This window comes from Megascapheus bottae, chromosome 19 (genome assembly GCF_031878675.1).
Source record: "Megascapheus bottae isolate mThoBot1 chromosome 19, mThoBot2.hap1, whole genome shotgun sequence".
Classification (NCBI taxonomy): Eukaryota; Metazoa; Chordata; class Mammalia; order Rodentia; family Geomyidae; genus Megascapheus; species Megascapheus bottae.
This window is the reverse complement of record NC_143527.1, coordinates 27,961,707-27,984,173: the sequence shown is the minus strand read 5'-3', so window position 1 is coordinate 27,984,173 and position 22,467 is coordinate 27,961,707. Positions and strand designations below refer to the sequence as shown.

Below are 22,467 nucleotides of genomic sequence, written 5' to 3'. Positions count from 1 at the left end.
GGAATAGCTGCTATAATGATTAATAGCCATTCATTAATACAAGAAATGCATGGTTCACACCCTGTGAGATTGAAGAACTGGGCACCGGAAATTCAGAATAATCTCTTCTTTCCCCTACTCCCCAAATATCTTAGTGTGGAGTCAAGTAACATTCAAACATGTAAATATCATGAAATAGGTAAAAAGCGAAGGGGAGATTGTCCCTCCCCATCCAGGAGAAAAACTCTTTCAGAACCATGTGAGTAACAGAATTAACTGGTGTCTTAAAGAGTGAACTAAGGGAGCCTGGGAAGATGGAGTGGGGAGGACAGGCACCAGGAGGAATTGAACACGGTGATCATCATGTGTAGTGGAAAAACAAATGGCAGCCATGAAGACTGGAGGAGATAGGTATGCCATGAGAAAAAGACTGGCTGTGCCTATGGGCAAAGGGAGGAGATAAGGGTTTGTTTTATACAATGGAATAATGTGATCAAAGTTGTGATCTGAGTAAGAAAGTTAGAGACTTAATTTTGGAAATGATTAATGTATTAAATTGAGGGTGGATGGGAACAACACTGGAACTAGACAGAAGGAAATGGATTTAATGCTATGTTAGAATGGTAGTAGATTAAAGAACAGGCTATCAAAAGTGCCCTCTGATCCAGGATTTGTCTTAAAGTATCTAGATACATGGTGGTTCTGAAAACCAGAAGAAGGGTAGGGAAGGAAAAGCTATTAGGATTAAGGTTGGCCTGCACTCTATGAAAGCACTCTATGAACATTAGTTCACTGGGTTCAGCATAAACTATCCACATAGAAATTTCCAATAAGCAAGGACCTAAGAGTTGTGTCAGTTTCAGAAACATTGTATTCTGGCTAACTGTATTTCACATACAGCAGCAAAAACAAGTAACAAATGATCTCTCTCTCTGAATTCTAGTATGGATTGTTTATTATATTTCATTTTTCTAATGTATCAATGACAGGAATCTTATTCATAATGATTTATTCGATATACTAAAGCTTTATCATTACAGATGTTACTTACTTTCTAGCCACATTATTTTAAATCTCTTGATCATTCAAAACAGCAACTATCAAAACAATGAATTACTAACACAATATTCTTTCTATTTCCAAGAGTATAAACAGTTTATTTGGGCTGGAAGATAATTTTGCTGAAGCATTATACTTCTTATATGCATTTTTGTGGCACCTTCTCTAATGGTCCCATTAGTTAAGCTTTCTAAATTGATGAAGATTTGATGTGTTTGTGTCAATTGGTTAGAAGTAGAACTATTCAAGTAGAGCTCTATTTTCACCTGTCTTTGAAAAAAATAACTGGATCACATAAATACGGTTGGCTTGATGGTAGGACATGATAGTTTTTAGAAAGTATAGGAAAAGAAAGTTCCCATAGTTACCCTAACTTCAGATTTAGCAGTTGTTCTAAGAAAATTGTTCTAAAGCATTTGTTCTAAGATAGTTGTTCTATAACCATTGTACAAAATTCTACTATGAAACCAAAGGGGGAAAATGTTCTGCTATTTAAATCCATAATTATCTGATGTGTATTTTTCTGATTGCTAAGCAATGTACTGAGCTAGTGACATATATGAAATATAAACAGGAATATTCTGATGTCTCTTGAAAGGAAACACTGAATGGACAATCATTCAGAAATATGTATAGAATTGTATTCGTGTTTTCTAAAGTGGATATGTTCACCTACTACCTACTACAACATATCCTGTGATTTCTACAGAATAGAAAATATCAAGCTTCATTATAAAAACTTCTCCAAATGACATCATGTTTTCTTTTCTGTTATCATTAAACAGGGAAGGCCATGGTAAAATTTCAGTATTTGCTGTCAAAATGGCTTTAGCCACATTGTGTGGAGGGAAGATCATGGACAAATTAAGATGTAAGTTTTTATTCCTTGTGCCTCTCTTTGTCTGTCTCTCCCTTTCACCACATTTCCCCTCTCCTGTCCCTCCGTGCTCCCCCATCCGTGGACGTCTTTCCTCATTCTGTGAGAGCAATTTGGAACGCAGTCTTCTTGGACCTTTGGATTTTGTCATAGATAAAATTTTCTTCTAAGACAAATATAAACAAAGCTAATATTGCCCTCTGCCTACATATTATTATTATTATTTAGAACTTGTGGAGTCTCTTCAACTAAATTCTTTGTCATATGTAAGCCAGATAAACATTCCTTTTAGTTCATTCTGCTGTACTACTTTACATGAATCCCATAGACTTAAATTTAAATTGGTCAGATAGATGTCTCTTTAAGTATGCTAAAAATCAAAGCTCCTGACCAGTTCCTCTTTCTTTTTCGTCAATGCCACTCAATTACTGGGAACCCTAAAGATTCCAAAGTGGACATGGCCAGAAGACAGGCACAGAGACCCATAGACAGAAGTAACGATGCTAATACACATATAACAACTAAATAATACTGAGTGATTGTGGGCTTTTCTGTACATTTTGTCACTAAATGTGACAAAAGACACATTCAGTGGTTTTTTGGTTGTTGTTGGTGGTGGTTGGCTGGCTGTTTTATTTAAAAAGAAATCTGAGACCTACGGTATTAAAGCAAATAGCACAGCTAAAATAGTACCAAGCTTTGAATCCTGTTTTTTTTTCCTACATTGTCCCCACATTTTAGAATGCATCAAAATCATCTAGAAGGCTTCTGAAAACATCTCGACTTTTAGGTTCCACCCACAGAATCTCTATTCAGTAGACCTAGAGTGAGAGTACAGAGCAAAGAACTTTCATTTTTAATTAACTTAACATGATGTTGATGTAGTTCTTTAAAACAAATATCCCGTTTAGCCCTTTCCTTCCCCTACACATTATGCTTTCTGGTTGTAATGCTGACCTAAAAGGGCTCAGCTATGTAGGCTATTTCTTGAGTTGAAAGTTGCTTTACACATACTAAATTTGGGGGTTTTATTAAATGCCTGCAAGTGTCCCTCCTACTTCAGGCCTCTGACCCACAGCCATGAGCCTCTTTTTTTTCTCCTGAATGTAATCTCTTCATTTTTGTCAAAAAGATAGCAGAAAAGGTTCTGAAAAAACACTTTGCCTCTTTGAAATTTTCCCAGACCATTTGCAAGAAAGAATTTTCTCATCGGCCCAACAGATAGATATAGGAAAGGGACTACAAGGCCCAGGTTATCCCTTCACTTGCAGAGATTTTCTTTCATAAAAGAGTCAGAAGATTCAGAGAAGCCAACTGGACCTTGTGAGCCTCCATTTCAGTCCTCTCTGATCCACCTGCAAGAGACAGAGAAGAAACACTAAGCTGGGTGCTAGTTGCCCATGACTGGAATCCTGGATACTAAGGAGTCTGAGATCTGAGGATTGAGATTCCAAGCTAGCCAGGGCAAGAAAGTCTATGAGATGCTTATCGCCAATTAAACACGTGGGTTGGGCACACATACTCACACAGAAAGTGGAGCTGTGACTCAAGTAGAGTGCTAGCTATAGGCAAGGAAGGAAAGAAGGAAGAATGGAAGTAAGGGGGCGGAGGGAGGCAGAAAACTTCCTCAGTGCTTAACTGAGAAAAACTAAATTAGAAGATACTGGAACAAAAGGCCTTTTTTTGACAAGGTGGAGTGACTCAGTTGACTTTCCTCAGTTAGGCTGGGCAGAGAACATTCCCATTATGAACTACATCAGAGCAAGAAACCTTGGAGGACAGTAGATAAGCATGCAAAAATAACCTCAAGAAACATTTCCATATATGTATCCAATATTATATTAATAAGAGAGTCCCTATTATTCAGTAAGAGAGTTCGTACTATTCAGATAAATTGGATGAAACCTGATTTTAAGGAAACCAGTCTTCTATATGTCAGAACCCCTCCAAGCCTTTCACATAATAGATTATATTAAAGTTGCTAAGATCTACAGAAAGAATAACTCATTTCTTCATGAAATTGAGAGGAAGAAAAACATGGATGCTTTTGCTGCTATACTTAAACTGATAATGTTGTGGCCCCAGTAGAAAGGACATCAAATTATATGATTGAGAACGACCCAGGAAGACAGGCTCATCTCCTTCCACTGATCACATGTCACTCATCTCCTGGATCCTGGGTCAGGACAGCCCTGAACTTCCAAGGCTCTCATATCACTTAGCCTCTAAGATTACTTGCCTATTCTGGACCAATGACAAAAATAATTACTGTTAGGAAGAAAGGTGTAATTGACCACAGTGGGCCTGTGTCCTAGATTTCATGTCCTAGATTCTTCCTTTACTCCCGGGGTAAAGGTTAGACCAAAGATAAAGAGAAACATCATTAGACAAGCAACTAAACAACAGTTACGATGCTCCAGCTGATGAACAGATTTTTATCCCTTCTCAGAGCCTCCACCATTCTCCTAGAAGTCCAGGAGGTTCGAGGAAACAGTATAACTGCTCTAGGTCTTTCTCCAGAATTGCTCTCAGTGATTAAAGCAGAACTTCTCTCGATTGGCCAAAGCCAGTCAGTCTTGTGCAGGGCTGTAGTGGAAGCCAACTGATCAAAACCCCACTGGCGATAGATAAGGATCTCCCATTTGTGGAAAGAAGCCTGGCCATCTGACATATTCCGTACAAATGATATGGTCCTGATACAGCATGTTTCTCTCTCTGTGAGAAGCAAACCTAAATTACAGTCTTACATGTCCCCAGTTCTGTGACTGAAGGACTACCTTCACATAGATTGTCCCAGGAGGATGACGTTAGTGGATTCCTGGTAAGTTAGTGGAAAGCAATTTGACCAAAAACAATTTAACTGAAATCAGTTTGGCCCAGAGAATCTCTCCAAAATGTCACTTTGTCCAAAATGAGTATCCTTCACCATCAATATTTCTAGTCTGCATGGTAATTATTGACTGGATGAACAACTAAGGGACAAATCCACTTACAGCAGGAGCTGCTTCTTAGTAAGAGGGATTCTGGGTATTTTCAATTATCTTCTTTTGCCGGCCTTCATTCCAACAATCAGGCAGCAAGGTCATGATTTTCTGCATCATTTTTTTATAATAAAAACAAGGAAAATGAAAGGATATGGAATATTTCAAGGTTTGATGGTTTTATTTTCCCTTCCATAAAAAAAATTTAATTCACTTTAAGCCAATCCGCCAGCTGTGCTTATTTGGCATGATTTTTTTTTGTAGTTTTGTACTTATGGATAAAGGATATTTGGTTTGTTCCAACCAGCCTCATTTTGTTGTCGTTGTTGTTAGAAGAGAGCAAAGAGAATTTCAGCAAGAATAATTGGCCGAAATTTTTAAAAGCAGAAAAGGAGAAAGCAGAAAAAGTGAAGCTGATATTTTTAATGTTTTAAAATACGTTTATAAAAGGGACAACTACTCTACTGTACTGATATGTAGAGTATTCACTGCAAAATGCCTTAGCATCCTTGATCCATCTTATGTGGAAGATGGTGCCCCCTGCAGGCGTCAGACTTGTCAAACAGAAACTTGGTCTCATGCACTCCTTTCCTGTTTAATTCTTCCCCAATTGATTAGAAACTACTGTTTTAATGGATTAGAATACTGGTTTAAACCTCTGTCTTGGGCTTCTTGGGTGGTTCTCAAGATCTTCCTAAGGTCCAAGAATGATCACCGCTGTAACCCAGAAGTGTCCTGTGCTGTTCTACAGCCAGTGGGAAGAATTGTCTTCCCTTGTTCAAAAGCCTCAAATTATGGCAAATACCACTTACTGAGTTTCTGTAACTGAACTGGCTGATGTCCCTCTATGATTACCTTCAGAACAGTGTTTCTATTTTTTTTTAACACTTTTGGGTCAGTTGTGGGGCTTGAACTCAGGGCTTGGGCACTGTTCCTTTTTGCTCAAGATTAGCACTCTACCACTTTGAGCCATAGCACCACTTCCAAGCATTTCTTCTTTTTTTTTTTTTTAGGTTCTCATGTCTCATTTAATAACCTTTGACAACACAAGATTCCAAAATGTAGGTAGATACTTCCAAGCATTTCTAATTCAATGGCATGCTTTCAATTCTTCCTCCTTCCCCTCAGCATCCTCCAGACATAATCTAAACACCGAACAGAGCTTTCAAAGCTCTTCCTATCTCAGCCCCACTTACCACCAGACCCTGGTTGTTATCTATTTCTGCTGTCTGTGTGTGGATTTGTCCCATGTTCCTCTTCCAGTCAATAATGACCATGAAGGACCCTGCACATCCTTGCACGGTGGCCTCCTTGAAGATCTTCAAGTTTGTCATACTTCAAGGCCTGTTCCCTTCGACTCTGCTGACTTTTCTCTCATGGTCTTTACACTTGGCCCTGACTCATTCCTCCCTCCTCAATAATCTCTCCTAGCTGAATCCTATCTATCCAAGTCACCTGGCAGGATATTATCAGCTGCAATGCTCTTTCCACAACCAGGAGGCCTTCTTTATCATCCTCACTATACGGAAGCCTCGCAGAGGACAAGAATGACTCCTTGGTTTTCCTATACTCTTATTGCTTAGTGTAGTTTCATCCAGAGCATGCCAGAGTGGTTATCATTGAATGGAATTTTTTCTCAACTCTCTATTGTTATATGTTTTAAATTTAGGAAATGATTTGGAACCTTATAGAAAAATTTTATTAGGGAAGTACAGCATTAATCAATAACAGATTGAGACAATATGGAATTAATTATAAATAGCTAAAATGTCTATGTGATGCTCTGTATGTCAAGGATCATTCTGAAACCTTTAAATCTAGTAACTAATCTTTGAAATCCTCTATTATAGATATACTCATATACATATCACATGCATACACATACAAATCTATGTTGCAAGTATTGCAAGTATATTATACAGGTACATACACATCATCTTTTTTAGCTCCCATTTTCCATTGATTTTTTGGGGGGTGGGCCTGGGCACTGTCCCTGAACTCTTCAGCTCAAAGCTACCGCCCTGCTCCTGGGCCTGGGCATTGTGCCCTTGCGCCACAGCCCCACTTCCCATTTTTTTAGTGATTAACTGCAATCCTCAGATCTCATCCTCCAGAGTAGCTAGGATTATAGGCATGAGCTGCCATGCCCAGCTCCCTCATTTTTTTTTTACCTGAGTGGCTATTAGCCACTTCCAGTTAATCCCAATAGTCCAGCCCTTGACTATTGCTTAGTAGTCCTTCCTCAACACAAAATAAGTTAATATTTACCTCAAATGTGTGGAAGGTCACCATGGGAAATACTTATACTTTTTCTCTAGTTAGAGATGTTGCTGAAATTCTTTCACTGCATCATGTTTGGGAATGTGGCTTGGATAGAAAAAACAATACCTAGAAGATAATCAAGGTGACCCTATTATAACCAGCTAGCCTGCCATAAAACAAACAAGATGGCAGCTCTCCTAAGAAAATCAATTCCCTTTGCCTAGGTTTCTTCTTTATCTCTTCTGATAAGATTCTTCAGGTTTATTTTGGGGATTATGTAAGAATTTTTGCTGTTAACAACTCCTTTTTCTTTATTTGTTTACTAGCTTTAAAGAAACATAAAATAAAATTCTCAAAGTAAATAACATGGCAAAAGTGGACAAATACAGTTTTTTTGTTTAGATAGCAGTATCTTCCATTACAGTTTGACCTTAAACATTGATCCCCCAAATGAACAAAGGTAACACATTATTCTTACTAATCCTGACGAATGACAATCTGGTTAAACCCATCGCAAAATCTATTCATTCTCATAGTGATTTCCAAAGAGCATCATGAAGAATCTTGGTAAATGATGCCAGTAAAATTTGTTAATGGCAGAAATGGAAGATCAGAGGCTCAGCGAGCCAAGGACACTTGGGAGGATAAGCCAAGACCCTGGCTTTACCTCACTGATTACTCACAACGTCACGTATCCTCTTTGCTGCATGAGTCTAAAGATCCTTCATCATAAACCAAATGCCTTGTACTCTGAACACCTTGGTTTGTGTAAAGTGCCATGCTTCCGTGGGAAGTTAGTCAAGTGTTTTTATGACAACTTCCTCCTTACTGAATCTTTTAGTTTGTAAATACCAGACACCAAAACACAATAGTTTTAGTATTGATACAGATGGCTCACTTGCTAACTCAATTAGATACACACACACACACACACACACACACACACACACACACACGAACACACACACTACCTTTACAATGAAATTCTTATTGGGTATATTCAACTGGCACCAGCATATTTACAATGACAATCGAGTTACACATCAGTGAGCATTTGACCTCACAGCAAAAGCATAATGGTTCTGTCTTATCAAAATATGTTAATTTTTCCCAAATTACCAGTTAATGTTATGAGCCAAAGATCATCTATAAGGAAACACTAGAGAAAGTACTATGCTATGAATATTTCAACATAAAGATTAGCTTTTGTATTATTCTTTTGCAAAAATCGCATCTATTCTGCCACATTTCTTATCTGCAGCAGGTCTATTATATTAAGACTATAAATGCTCAAGTGATGAACAAATGTTCTCTTCTCTTAGATATTTTCTCCATGATTTCTGACTCCAGTGGTGTGATGGTTTATGGACGATATGACCAATTCCTTCGGGAAGTTCTCAAGCTACCCACGGCAGTTTTTGAAGGTCCCTCATTTGGTTACACAGAACAATCAGCTAGATCTTGTTTCTCACAACAGGTAACATTTTAAAGAAAATGTCTCTCCAACAGTTGTTATTCTCTTTCTGTGTGTCATTCCCAGTCACAGATGTCTGGACTAGTACTTGTTTACGATAATGTCTGACATCTGGCACCTGAGCTGTAACTAACACATGTGGATAATAGTAATAGCTAGAGTTCACTGGCCATAGGCAGTACCACACAAATTTCTTCTGTTGTCTCATTCAATCTCTATTTCCCTTTCCGTGTCATTGTTATCATCACTGTACTATCCAAAGGACTGGTTTTCTTTTTCTCAGTCCTATATGAAACATGAATCTAACCCAGCATCAAATGTTAGCAGTATTCAGAAAAAGAGAAGAAAGGAATCACCCCACATGCCATTGTGATCTAAGTCACTTAAATTATGGAAAATACAGCTATCTAAATCTGCAATGGAATAGTATATTTAAGGTTCCAAATTATATGTTTCAACTTAGTGCGGCACAAGGGAAAGTACTTAGTTTGTGGAGAGCAGGCACTCTCTCCCGTTTGCACTTCTGTTGTATAAGAAAGACTGTGTACCTATTTTCTAACACAGTACAGTGGTAGTTTATAAATCCATTCATTGGATCAGGCATGGTAGCACATATCTTTAATTTCAGTTGCTCAGGAAGTGGAAATAGGAAGATAAAGATTTGAGTCCAACTTGGGCAAAACATTACAGCATATCTAAAAAAAAACAAACTAGAGAAAAAAACCTGGTAGCAGTATTCAGCTCAAGTGGTAGAGCGCTTATAAGATCCCAAGTTTAAACTCAAGTGCTAAAAAGCAAAATATAAATCACACAAAAATATCATATTCTGGGGCCACAAGTTTGGCCTAGTGATAGAGTGCTTGCCTAGCATGCATAAAGACCCAGGTTTGATTCCTCAGTACCACATACACAGAAAAAGTTGGAAGTGGTCCTGTAAGTGGTAGCGTTAAAGCCTTGAGAAAATCCAAGAACAGTGCTCAGCCCCTGAGTTCAAGCCCCAGGACTGGCGAAAAAAAAAACATATATATATATATATAAAGTATCCCTTAAGATACTACTAAAATAAGAACATGCACATAAAATATAAAATTGAGTGAATAATAAAAGAAATTAGCCAGGTGCTTCTGGCTCATACTTGTTCTCTGAGCTATGGAGTAGACTGAGATCTGAGATTCACAGTTCAGTCAGCCTGGCTCTTGTCTCCAGTTAACCAAAAAAGCCAGAAGTGTAGCTGTAGCTCAAGTGGTAGAATGCTAGCTTTAAGTACAAAAGCTTAGGGATGCATCCAGGCCCTGCGTTCAAGCCCCAGAACACACACACACACGCGCGCGCACACACACACACACACACACACACACACAAATAAGGAGAGAAGAGAGGGGGAGGGGAGGACAGGAGGAGGAGATATGCCAGGGACAAGGAAAGAGAAAGGAGGGGAGGGGTGAGGGGAGGGAATTAGTACATAGTCACCTCAGGAAAACCACACTGATTTACTTGGAGTGACAGCCGCAGCAGACATCCCTGTTATGAAAAACTTAAGTTTTCATAAATGTGCCCATAAGATTAGAAAAGAAGACATGTTAGCTGACCAAATGCTAACTCTATTTCTATGTTTTCTCCACTGGGGAAGAAAACTTGCTAGCTGCCTACTCTCCTGCCCTCCATGCCCCAGCAGGCCTATATCTTCTTATGCATTCCTGCCCCCAACATGCTACTCTTTCAGAATCTTATCATGAAGTTTGTATTGACACCCATCAACCCTCCTCCTCCCTACCCTTCTAGCCCTGAGAACCACTGTTCTACTGTCTTTGATTCAGTCAACTTTGATCTTCTTCTACATGAGTGTCCTCATTCAGAATTTTTTTCCCTCTGCCTGGATTTTTCTTTAAACTCAATGGGATGTGTAAATTCAAAAAGAATTTTATTATTGTGCTAAAGCATCTTTTTTCCCCGCTATCCTGTAGATTGTTCCATTATATCATCACACATGTAACCTTAATGATGAGATAGTGACATATGTCAAAATAATAGTCGTGAACCCAACATGACAGTACATCCATCCACTTTGGTGTTCTACTTCAAATAAAGTAGTGATTTCTTTATCTGAACGTATAATATTTGTTATTCACACTAATATGATACACACATTAAATGGAACACTTATTTTTGCCATTTTTGAACGAATCTTATAACACATTCCTTTTCTAGATCAGAAAGTATCAAGATGAAGAGTTAGAAGCAGATTGAAGTGAGAGAAAGGCAATATTAAAAAAGAGTTTTAACTTTAGTTTTATTAAAACTTAAAAAAAAGAATGATGAACATTCTCTTAATGATCAGAATTTTGTTGCATTTATTTTTGTGAGACTGAGATTTTAACTCAGGTCCTTATGCTTATGTTAGGCAGGCACTCTACCACTTGAGTCACATCCCCAACCCTTACTGCATTCTTTTCCCAATGGAGCTCATTACTAGACCATAACCCTGTTTCTACTTCCCAGACATGAACTCTCATGGCCAGCTTTTTATTGGTTGAGATGTGGTCTCACAGAACTTTTACCCCAGCTGGCCATGAACCCAAATCTTGCCACTCTCAATCTTTTGAGTAGCTAAGATTACAGATGTGAAGCACACATCTGACTTGCCTTCTGATTTTATAAGGACGAGCTATCCAGTTGCCTACTAAATACTTAAGCAAGCTGGCGAAGCTTGAAAGTGAAATTGTTCACATATTTAGAAGATCATTCAAGAGGGAATTATAGAAAATATGATGATGTAATATGGAGTAAGGGTCTATGAAGATTTTTATTGTTCATTTTTGCCTATTGGTTCCATGTGATGCTCTTGGAATCATTCTTCAGTTGGTTTTGTTTTTGATTCAGCCTTGATGGAGAAGATCCAATCTTTTTTTATGTTTAGGTGTTTTTAAATGCTTGATGTTTTTAATTTTGAACTAGCTCCATAGCATACTTAGCAGGTTCTGTTTCCTTACACATAAGAAATTAACAGAATGCCTTTCTTCACCCATCTCAAACAGTATTTTCTTTTTATGTGTATGTATACCAATTATGTGTATGTCTTGAACTGGGGTGGGTGTTATCCTTTAACTATTCCAATCAAAGATGGTACTCTACCACTAGAGCCACAGGTGTACTTCTGCTTTTTTGGTAGTCAGTTGGAGATATGAGTCTTGCAGACTTTCCCGTTTAGTCTAGTTTTGAACTGTGTCCCCCTTAGATCAAAGCCTTCTGAGTAGCTAGGATTACGGGCATGATCCACTGGCACCCAACTCTCAAAATGGTCTTTAGACAGCTGATATATTAGGATTACTCTCTGTCCTAAATTTTTATAATTTTTTTTCCAGAAAAAAGTCACATTAAATGGTTTTTTGGACACGCTGATGTCAGACCCTCCCCCACAGTGTCTGGTATGGCTGCCTCTCTTACACCGTCTGGCAAATGTCGAAAATGGTGAGTAATTGTTAGTAAGTAAAGGCAATTTTTGAATTACTGAAATTAAACCATAGAATCTTCAGATATTAAGTCCATATCAGAGTTCGAGGTAGTCTAATTAGTGGTTCTTAGTTTGCTTAGGATAGATATACCCTGTCTCCAGTCTATTAATAAAGCCTTACAGGGCTATAGCAAAACTAGGACTTGCATAAAAAACAAAAATATGGGGCCAGGAGTTTGGCCTAGTGGTAGAGTGCTTGGGTTCATTTCCTCGGTACCACCTACATAGAAAAAAGCCAGAAGTGAGGCTGAGGCTCAAGTGGTAGAGTTCTAGCCTTGAGAAAGCCCAAGGACAGTGCTCAGGCCCTGAGCTCAAGCCCAGGACTGTCAAAAAAATACTTATACATCTTTTATTAGAATTTTAAGAGCTAAAATTTTCTTAACATACCCTAAGACCGAATTTTGTTTCATTTTAAGCTCATTCAGAAATCTTCTGGCTTTATTATCTCTCTTAGTTCAAAGTTATGATGTTATCCTGTTGTTTTGCTAAAGAACACATTTGAAAGAATGGATTAACTGGCTTCTTCACAACTACCAATAGCTACCAGCTTTTGTGTTTATGCTTCTTATTCATATACAAAAGCAATGTGCAATCTAGATGTACAGTGCGGTGCAGCACAGGTTCTGAATTGTGTCTATAATGATTGCATTTCTGCTTTCTCAGAATATCCACTGTGGAAAAGAGCTGTTACCCTACGAGCATTGCTCCCTGCCTTGTCTTTATTCACAGCAAAGAAAGAGCACTTGCTGTGCTTGTTTAGAAGACAGCGTTACAGAACTGGCTGTGTTCTTGCTTTTACACTTAGTTTCTTAGGTTTATTTATTCATAGTAGCATTGTTTTTTTCCTGAACTTTACCAAAGGCAAGAATAGTTATAGCTATTGGTTTACAGTCTTTAGCCTGCAATGTGCAGAACACTGCCTGAGCACTCATTAGTTTCCAATCTCAAATGTTCTACTTTGCCTGCTTTATAATTCTACTTTTTTGCTGGAGAAAATTGTGTGTTTGAACTCTCTGGATTAGAAGACTGTTTGGATGATTTGCATATATTTTAGGGCCCCATCCTTCTTCAGAAAAGAAAAAAATGTATAGCTGTTAGATGAAACTAGTGTCATTCATTAAATAAACTCCACTTTAAAAATAGTATTTCAATTCTCTCATCCAGTTTCTCTGCATCTTCCTGTCATTTTTGCATTTTATTAAAATTTGTTCTGGCCAACGCTTCCATCATGTTTTTGAGTCTTTAATGACCCCAGTGCTGGTCCAAGAGAGAGAAAGCATTTGAAGGAAAGACAAGTCAGGTTGGATAACTTACATTCTTGAAATGTAAGAGATGGAAGCCAAAAGAACAAGTGGCCTTACAGAGGCGAGTGCTGTTAAAAGCACACCTATTCCTTGGGCCAGGAGTTTGGCCTAGTGGTAGAGTGCTTGCCTAGCATGCAGGATTTGAATCCTCGATACCACATACATAGAAAAAAAAGCCGGAAGTGGTTTTGAGGGTCAAGTGGTAGAGTTCTAGCCTTGAGAAAGTCCAAGGACAGTGCGCAGGCCCTGAGTTTAAGCCCAGGACTGGCAAGCAAAAAAAAAAAAAAAAAAACAGACTGCATTTTTCCTTTTTCTGCCTCATGCTTTGTTTTCCTGTTTTGTTTTGTTTTTCCCATTTTTAGTCTTCCACCCAGTTGAATGTTCTTACTGCCACAGTGAAAGTATGATGGGATTTCGCTACCGATGCCAACAATGTCACAATTACCAGCTCTGTCAGGACTGCTTCTGGCGGGGGCATGCGGGAGGTTCCCACAGCAACCAGCACCAAATGAAAGAGTACACATCATGGGTAAGTAGCACTGAGTAATACTTAAGATTGAGTGTATGATTATTGTCCCCAGTGAAAGGGAGTATCAAGGATGGTGACAATTAAGGGACAAACTTTGTTTCCATTCTGAGTCTTCTACTCCAAGTCTTCTACTCTTTCCTGGGATCCTCCATCCAGTTGGATCTCTTACTTGTACTACCTGAGCCTCGATACTTCTTAAAACCATAAACTAGTCAGTATTGACTTAAATAAGTGAACAATCACAGCTTTGGAGACATAAGCTAATTTCTGCAGTGTGTTAAGTATTTTTTTGTGGAAAATATTGCTTCATTTTTCACAGATCCTTGAATTCTTGCAAGAGTATGACTGACATACTGACATACTAAGGAGAGATGTATGAGAGTTGTCATACTTATTTCAGAGAACAGAGAGCAGAAAGTGTGGTCACATTCACAAATTATCTTTCTTTGAACAACCTGTGATCAGCTTGGTAAAGCTGCTAGATATTTGCCCAGGAATATGTGGCATGGATCAGTAGCAAGAATCTGATCTTTGTGTGTTCCTCCTTTCAGTGGGTTGTGGCTTTCTGACCTCATTCAACTTAAAGACAAGTCCTAGCGGTGCTTCTCTTATGCCTTTACTCATGTGTTGTTCAGTGCAGGGATTGGGATTAGTTGTTGTTGTGTTGTTTTTGGTCATGGGGCTTGAACACAGGGCCTGGGTGCTGTGCCTGAGTTTTTCTGTTCAAAGCTAGCGCTTTGGATAGGAAAATATCAGTTCACTATGTAAATATAATATTCCAATATTAGAAGCTTATTCTATTCATATAATTTTGATGGTATCATATAAAGATTAAAATCCCACCAACCCAAAGAAAAGAACGTGGATTTCAGACTCAAAGATGAAGGGTGAAGTTTTCAGTTTTACTTCTAATGAGATGTCTTGGTCTTCACATCTTCTATCTTGGCTCCTGGATTTCTAGAAAACCTTCTGATCCTTGCTTTGCTTCTGAGCATCCCTCCCCCCAAACCAATCCCTCCAAACCAGGGTCTCACCCTGTCATTCCTGTGATTTCAACGTCCAGATTTTGTGTTTTTGCCAACCTTGTCCTGCTATATACTTTGGTTACCTTTCTCCGACTTTCCTCTCCAGAACAGGGTCTCCTCTCTGTTCTTCCCTCAGCAGTTTCTGTTTCTCCCATCTGAAATCACTTCCTCAGGGGACTAGAACTCAGCCCCTTGGTTCTTGTCAGAAGGATTCTACTGTAAGTCCCAGTGTAAGTGTCCCATGTACAATGGCTGCTTTCATTATTAATAGCATTGACTTGCACTCAGCATCCTGGTCCCAGTCTTGAGCAGACTTCTCAACTTAGAGTATGCATGTACTTGAAAAAGAGTTCTTGAATGAATGAATGAAGGAATGAACAATTGAATAGCTTTTTTAAAAGTACACCTTCTGGTAAAATGCCACAGCAAGATTAGCTATTACCACATCTACCTTTTCTTTTTCTTCGCAGAAATCACCTGCTAAGAAGTTAACGAATGCATTAAGCAAGTCTCTGAGTTGTGCTTCCAGCCGTGAACCTTTGCACCCCATGTTTCCAGACCAGCCTGAGAAGCCACTCAACTTGGCACACATTGTGTAAGTATCTCATTGCCCAGAGGAAGATACGTCTTTTTTCTCTGGCACATGTCCCAAGCAGCTCATACAGAGATAATTTCATATCACTTGTCAAGAGCCATGTTTTTAAGTTTTATTTAAAAGATAAGTAAATAAAGCAATCATATTGGCATCTTCCCTCAGTATTTCTACCTGGCTGTATAAGCAAAATGCTAATAGAATTCACCAAGAGGTAGGAAATATTCAAAAAGCTTAGTTATAAAATATGCATGTTAGTAGAGTTTGGAAATAAATCTTTAAGGAAATTACCATTGTTTTAAAAAATTAAAGCATAATGTATGTTAGTATCCTGTGTACCTTCATGTCACAATTTTCACAACCATTTGTTTCATTTCTCGGCAGTCAGTCCTGATAATGATGCCAGCTAATCTGCATATTGCATTTTGAGTTTTTAGTACTCAGATCCCTATCTTCTAAAACCATATAGCCTATAAATAGGAAAACTGAAGAAAGAGAGAAAAAAATCTCTAAACTACATGTGCATTTGGCAAATAGAAAGGTTGGGCCAGTGAATGGTACAACTATCAGCCTCCCATTTCCCACAATTGTTGAACCCTGAAGCCTGTCTCAGACCTCACCAAGGCACAGCAAAAGGTTTGAGTAGAAGACATGTCTTCTGCTTTAGTGTGAATTTGAGCTCAAAACACAAACGAAGCTGATTACTTGATCCTACTACAGTTAGGAATAGTATCATCACAAATACTCTCCCAGTCTCTAGAATAGGTGCTTCCTCGCATTCCTCCTGTAAGAAACATCTTTTCCTCCCATGATTTATTGGGACTCACCAATGTACAACACCTGTATTTAAATGTATGAGTTGATGACTTTCCAGTATCGTTAATTCACTGATGTCAAGTTCACAGGGGAGGGAGGACATAACATGATCTCTAGTAGGTACTGTGGTGATATGAAACCCAAATAGAAGTAGTAACTTCTTCCTCTGATGGGTCTAAGCAAATACTATCCCATCACTGGGGCTGCGTCTCATCTGTGAGCTTTGTGTAAATACCACATGGTAGTGTATTCATTAAGGGACTCGACACCATAAGCAGGGCACAAAAAATAGCATTCCTATCTCAAGGGTCATGCTGACCTAGGCTAAACATCCAGAAAATAATGTAAAATGAAGTGGATAGAATATGATTAACTTATTTTTTGAAATAATGTTCCTAAAAATAAGCAAGTAAATCTAGGAATATCCTAAAGGGTGAATAATTCACAGAAGCTGTTCGTAATGAGGGTCTGGGCCTGTCTTTACAATGTCTATGAGAGACAATCACTAACTTGGTAGCAATGGAAAACAATGCATTAAAGTAAGCCTCTACTGTGGAAGCTTTGCCCAGTGGCTTCCTAACAGAGAAGTAAGAGTTACACCTGAGAGCAACCTCAAGTCCAAGCTGCTGAGCAGATACGGAGTAGATGAGAGTGGTTCTGGAGTAGACAGAATGAGGATGCTGCTCTCCACTTCTGGAAATAGAAGTCCATTTCTGTGTGTCTCTCTGTATGCATGCGTGTGTGGGTGTGCGAGTGTGTGTGTGTGAGAGAGAGTCTGTATATAATAAAAGTAATTTGCAGTGTATGTATTGTTTAATTGGCTAAGTAAACAATTTAGAAAATTTAATTTATCAGGGAAATACGGCTTTATACCTGATAAGCTGAGTTATCAAAAAGCAATACTTATTTTCACAACAGGCTGCCAGGTGCACCCAGCGATTCCAGGGCTTGTGCTTGTTCAGCTCATGCTCTAAGCCTGGATGACCCCCCCAGAGGCATCACAACAGGGCTTTCATCTGTGTTCCATGAAGATATTTCAGGATTCTCGATGTAAAATCTGCCTTTTTCTGAAAGAAAATTGCTGTATATTTAACCAGCCTCCCCAAGGAGTTTTCAATCCAGATAATCTATACAGTCTGCCAGGATAAATGTTTTGAGCTTAAAATAAAAATTATCTGATATATTTAATTAGGAAAATAACATTCCAGAAATTCTGGGTGAAGAAGGTCCAGTCTGTATTAGATAGAACGGAGGTTCTTTTCTACTCCTAAGTACAGAAGTTTTTCCTGTGGAGGTTTTTTGTTTTTTGTGGGTTTTTTTGCAGGTATGCAAGCCATTATTGGAGAAGGGGACAAAGGGTAGTTTAAGACTTTCAATTGAATCTATACTGCTAATTTAGCCTTTATATATTATTCTTAGGACATAAATGTCTCTTAAATGACAAAATAATGTATGTTTTAATCTTTTTAATAATTTTTATTGTAATTAATAGAAGGGTTACATTATATTCACTAGATAGAAAGTGCATTACTTCACACAAACATTGATACCCCTTCTCATGTTTTTGTCTCCATTTCCCTCCCCTTATTTTGTTTTCCCTCCTTCCCTATCCTATTTCAAATAAACAAATATGTATGTTTTAATCTTTGACTAAGAAGACCCTTTTAATCTGCTACATTGACCACATATTTTAAATGAATGAATATTTGCACCTCTTCCAAATGCATGTAGTTATAATTTTCTTAAATTTGACAAAAAAATGCATGACATACTGTGGCAAGTCCTCTTATTCTAAGCCATTTCACCATTCTTGGAATTATATTTGCAGATGATCAGCTTCTTGATATATCCTTACATGGCCTTTCCTTAGGAGGGAGAGAGGAAAGAAGAGGGGAGAGAGAAATTTTGCAAATTAGCTCCAATTCTTCAAAGATACTGTTCAGAAAGGAATGACATGTTTCAAATGTTTACCTGAAGGGTAATTGCATGACCCTAGACAGTGCTGAAATATGGTTAATGTTATGCAGCACATGTGTTTGGAATGAGATGTTGAAAGTAATACAATCTTTTTATACACATATGTCTCACTGGGTTTGCAATTGTATAAAAAATTGATGAGAGTTCTCTAGTGTGTTCAATCTAATCAGTGGGAAATATCATTATAAGGTATAAAGGTGTAAACTGAGACAAAATTGCATGGCTCATGCTTGATTGACACATTAAAAAATCAGAAAATATTTGTATTGTTTAAGACTACAGTTCCAAGTATATAGTTGGGAAAAAATGGCAAAGAAAAAAGAAAGGAAATGGCTGTCTAGCTGCATAATTAAACTAACGTTTTCCAAGAAACCTTAGATGTTGTAAAAAGAGACAGGTTGTGATACTATCTCAGATACTTAGACAGATTTGCATATGGGAATGAATCATGTGACACAGAACATGCCATTCCCTTACTAGAGCCAGGGAATTTTTTTGTACAAGCAATGAAGAGGTACTGCTACTCGTGAATGATTCTTTAAATACGAATGAGCAGGAGGTGACATTTGGTATTTTGGCATTTGTTCTTCCTTATTGTATTGCTTCTAAATGTTGCCATGATTAACAACAGTCTCTACTTTGTTCATTTTTTTTTGTTTTGCTGCCAAAAGTGATACTTGGTAAGTAGTTCAATAATCCCTCAAATACTTACAAACGAATCACAAGTATAACTGATCTGAGACACAAAATATGAGATTAGTTAAAACTAATTCTGTCTTGAGCTTAATTTTCTCAGTTTGTAAGAATTGATGAAAATTTTCTTTTATATTTTAATGGTCTCTGATCCAGAAAGAAAACTTCATACAGGGCTCCTGTGACTTAGTCTTGCAAAGCTGTTTCTTTTTGTTAGGGTAAATATGTTTCATGTCCCCAATGGAGCCCATTGATTAGATAAGATGATTTGCCATTTGGTTATGGAAAAAGCTAGGTAGGTGCCAAGACTAGACATTTCATGGCCCAAGTTCAACACAAGCCCATTTGATTTCAACTTTGCAGTGCTCAGGTTCAATAGAGCATCTTAGTTGGAAAGCATTCTGAACTCTAAATCCTCTGTCATTGTATTATTCTGTATCTTACACTGAACCCAAAACTAAAAACTGTTTGAAAATGAGATATGTAAGAATCTTGGCTTTCTAGTGTTATCTAAACTAAGCTATTCAGGGTAAAGAAAGTTTGAAGGGATGAAATGAGGACTGAGGAAGCCACACATAATGCAGTGGGGTGTGTGTGTAGGGAAATTATTGTATGAACCAAGTGAAGTTTATACCTCGCCTTCCACCATATACTCTATCGTTTGTTTCCACCAAATAGTACATCTGTACTGCTCCCTTGTATCTTCACTTAGAATGAAGAACAATAAGGCAAGAGAGCATCCCAGCCTGTGTCCTTGTGCTGGGTTCTTGCAGGAATATGAGAGGGGACCAACATTCTGATTACACAGAAGGGAGTTCTGAAGGCCCAGAAATCCTCCCCTTGCCAAATAATGTAGCTTTGGAAAATCATGTCTTCTGAGCTTCTCCATGTAGAAATGAATAGACATAAGGATATTATCTCATTCAAATTCCTTTATCCATTCAAGAACTCAAGTGCAGGAAACACCAAGACCCAGTACTCCTGGATCTGAGTTCCCATGTTTCCCAGAGATTTTCCTCCTTTGTCTCACTGAGGCTCTCTACTCCTGAGGAAATGTAGCTTGAAAAGAATAAAGAAACATTCATATGGATCCTGGGAAGGGGATTCTGGGCACAACTCTGCTCTTTCTATCCTCTTTCCTCAAGGGATGACAGCTCATTTTTTAAATTTGTGTCTTTCCTTTGCTTTAACTTTTCCACTCACATTGTACTTTGTTTTAGGCCACCCAGACCTGTAACCAGCATGAACGACACGCTATTCTCCCACTCCGTGCCCTCCTCAGGAAGTCCTTTCATCACCAGGAGGTAAGTTCCAAATCTACTACAAAACATGGAATAAGATAAATCTCTGTGTGAATGTTTTGATTCTGGGATGAGACAAAAACCATATTTTATTGTGCATCACATACAGAAGACTATGATTGGAAACTAGTATGCTAGTATCTTCTATCATGCATTTTACATTTCTTCCATTTGAATGCAGGTAAAGAAGGCTTGAGTTAATATCACTTCCGGAAACCTGTGTTTATGATCCCCTACAGTAACATGGGGGGAGGTTATGTTTTAGTTTTACTACTGACACAGACTCATTCTGTGCCACCACAGAAGTCACATTCCTGGCATTAGGAGTGGTTCATTGAAGAGAGGGAAATGGAATTTCAAGATACAATGGTATTTTATCACATAGATTCTGAAATATCTCTCGATTTCAGGCACTATATATAAAAGAATCCTTTTCTTGGTAAATTATGGCCTTCCTGAAACCCAAACTTAGAAATGTAGTTTCCATGTAAATAATTTCCTGAATAATAATGAGAACTCAGATATATGCATATACAATATTTAAATGTATACAAAGAACATTAAAGAATATATATATTTCTCTTTTTTTTTTTGCCAGTCCTGGACTTGAGCTCAGGGCCTGAGCACTGTCCTTGGACTTTCTCAAGGATAGAGCTCTACCACTTGAGCCTCAGCACCACTTCCAGCTTTTTTTTTTTTTGAAAGTTTTAAATGGACTTTACATAGTTTATTTTACTTGATATTATAGTAGTTTTCAGCTTTTTTTTTTCTATGTATGTGGTACCGAGGAATCAAACCCAGGTCTTCATACATGCTAGGCAAGCACTCTACCACTAGGTCAAACTCCTGGCCCTATGTTTATCTTTTTAAAGGGCAGGTATATGTCTCATCTTTCTGCACAATTTGAATACTTTGTGATCAACTAACAGAAGTTCACACCTCTAAGAATTAGCATTAGAAACACACAATGCTTAAGAGGTGCTCTGAGTCACTTGAACTTCTATCACAAAACAAGCACCACCAGACTATTTCATGAATACATATAGCAGCCTCACAGGAAGGCAGGAACAAAGATAAAGAAAGCTGGAGTAATTGAATAAAGATTTCAACAACCTTTCAGCAGAAATAAAATACACCCTCATATTCTGTAAAATGCACATACTCTATCCATCTGCCTCTGAGATTGTTTATAAAGTAATAGCCTAATACATTCAAGAGAGTGAGAAGACAGCCAGACTTAGTACATTGCTAATTATTTTCCCTATGTGCCTGTATTTCCCCCAACAGGAACCTGCTGCAACATAAACGTCTCCAGTAATTGTAAGAAGGAAAATAAAGAGAATGTGTCAGCACATGTTGTTTTAGGTGTATAAATTAAGTGTGTGTAACAAGTGAGAGTAAGGAAGCAGTGGTTCTACAGGATACCACAGTAAAACAATATGATTTAGACCTTCAACAACTTCTTATCATTCCTTTTAGAACCACCAGCAAATTCCACCCCCTTCTTTCCTAAAAGAAAACCATAAAGTCTCCATTATGCAAGAGACACAGGTCTGAGCATCTGTCTAGGGAGGACCGAATATGATATTTAAAGAGGTGTACATCTTTAATAGGAAGTTCTACATTCTACAAATGCCAAGCCAAGGCAGACCCCATCCTTACTGAAGGTCCTTTTATATCATTTCAGCTCGGACGGTGCATATGGCGACTGCGTCTAGATGGATAACATGACTTCCTCTACCCTAAATAACCCTCTAACACTCTGAGCTGTTCTGCTTCCTCCAGGGTTTATGGTACCCATTAATTCAAAATATGATTGCTCCCCTTGCTTCCCATTTTCAGTCCTTTTTGGCATGCTATCTGTGAACCACAGATGAGTTTTTTTAAACTCGACTTTCTTCTTATCACCATGGAGATTGAACTCTGGTTTCTGTTTTAAGGGTGATGTTCAATAAAACCAAATACCATTCATCCCTGAGTGGACCTTGCTCTGTCCATGGGAAGTTTTAACAAGGTCTTTTCGTCTGTATCTTTCAGTTTATCTGGGTAAATAAGTGCATCCAGCCCTATGGCTGAAGAGCATTTGT

The 22,467-nt window shown here is 38.2% G+C and overlaps 1 protein-coding gene across 10 annotated transcripts in view; it reads left to right on the top strand.

Annotated features, from left to right (window-relative positions):
- Dtna (dystrobrevin alpha) overlaps positions 1–22,467 on the top strand; it is a 287,652-nt gene that overhangs the window by 204,370 nt on the left and 60,815 nt on the right. For 9 of the 10 annotated variants that reach the window (XM_090353262.1, XM_090353257.1, XM_090353260.1 and 6 more), the window contains 6 exons: positions 1,824–1,909; positions 8,481–8,635; positions 11,995–12,100; positions 13,810–13,976; positions 15,472–15,596; positions 20,300–20,383. In XM_090353262.1, coding sequence (XP_090209388.1) covers positions 1,824–1,909; positions 8,481–8,635; positions 11,995–12,100; positions 13,810–13,976; positions 15,472–15,596; positions 20,300–20,383 — 723 coding nt within the window. Of the gene's footprint in view, positions 1–1,823; positions 1,910–8,480; positions 8,636–11,994; positions 12,101–13,809; positions 13,977–15,471; positions 15,597–20,299; positions 20,384–22,067; positions 22,365–22,467 lie in introns of those variants that run through there. The other variant, XM_090353267.1, reaches the window with a different exon arrangement.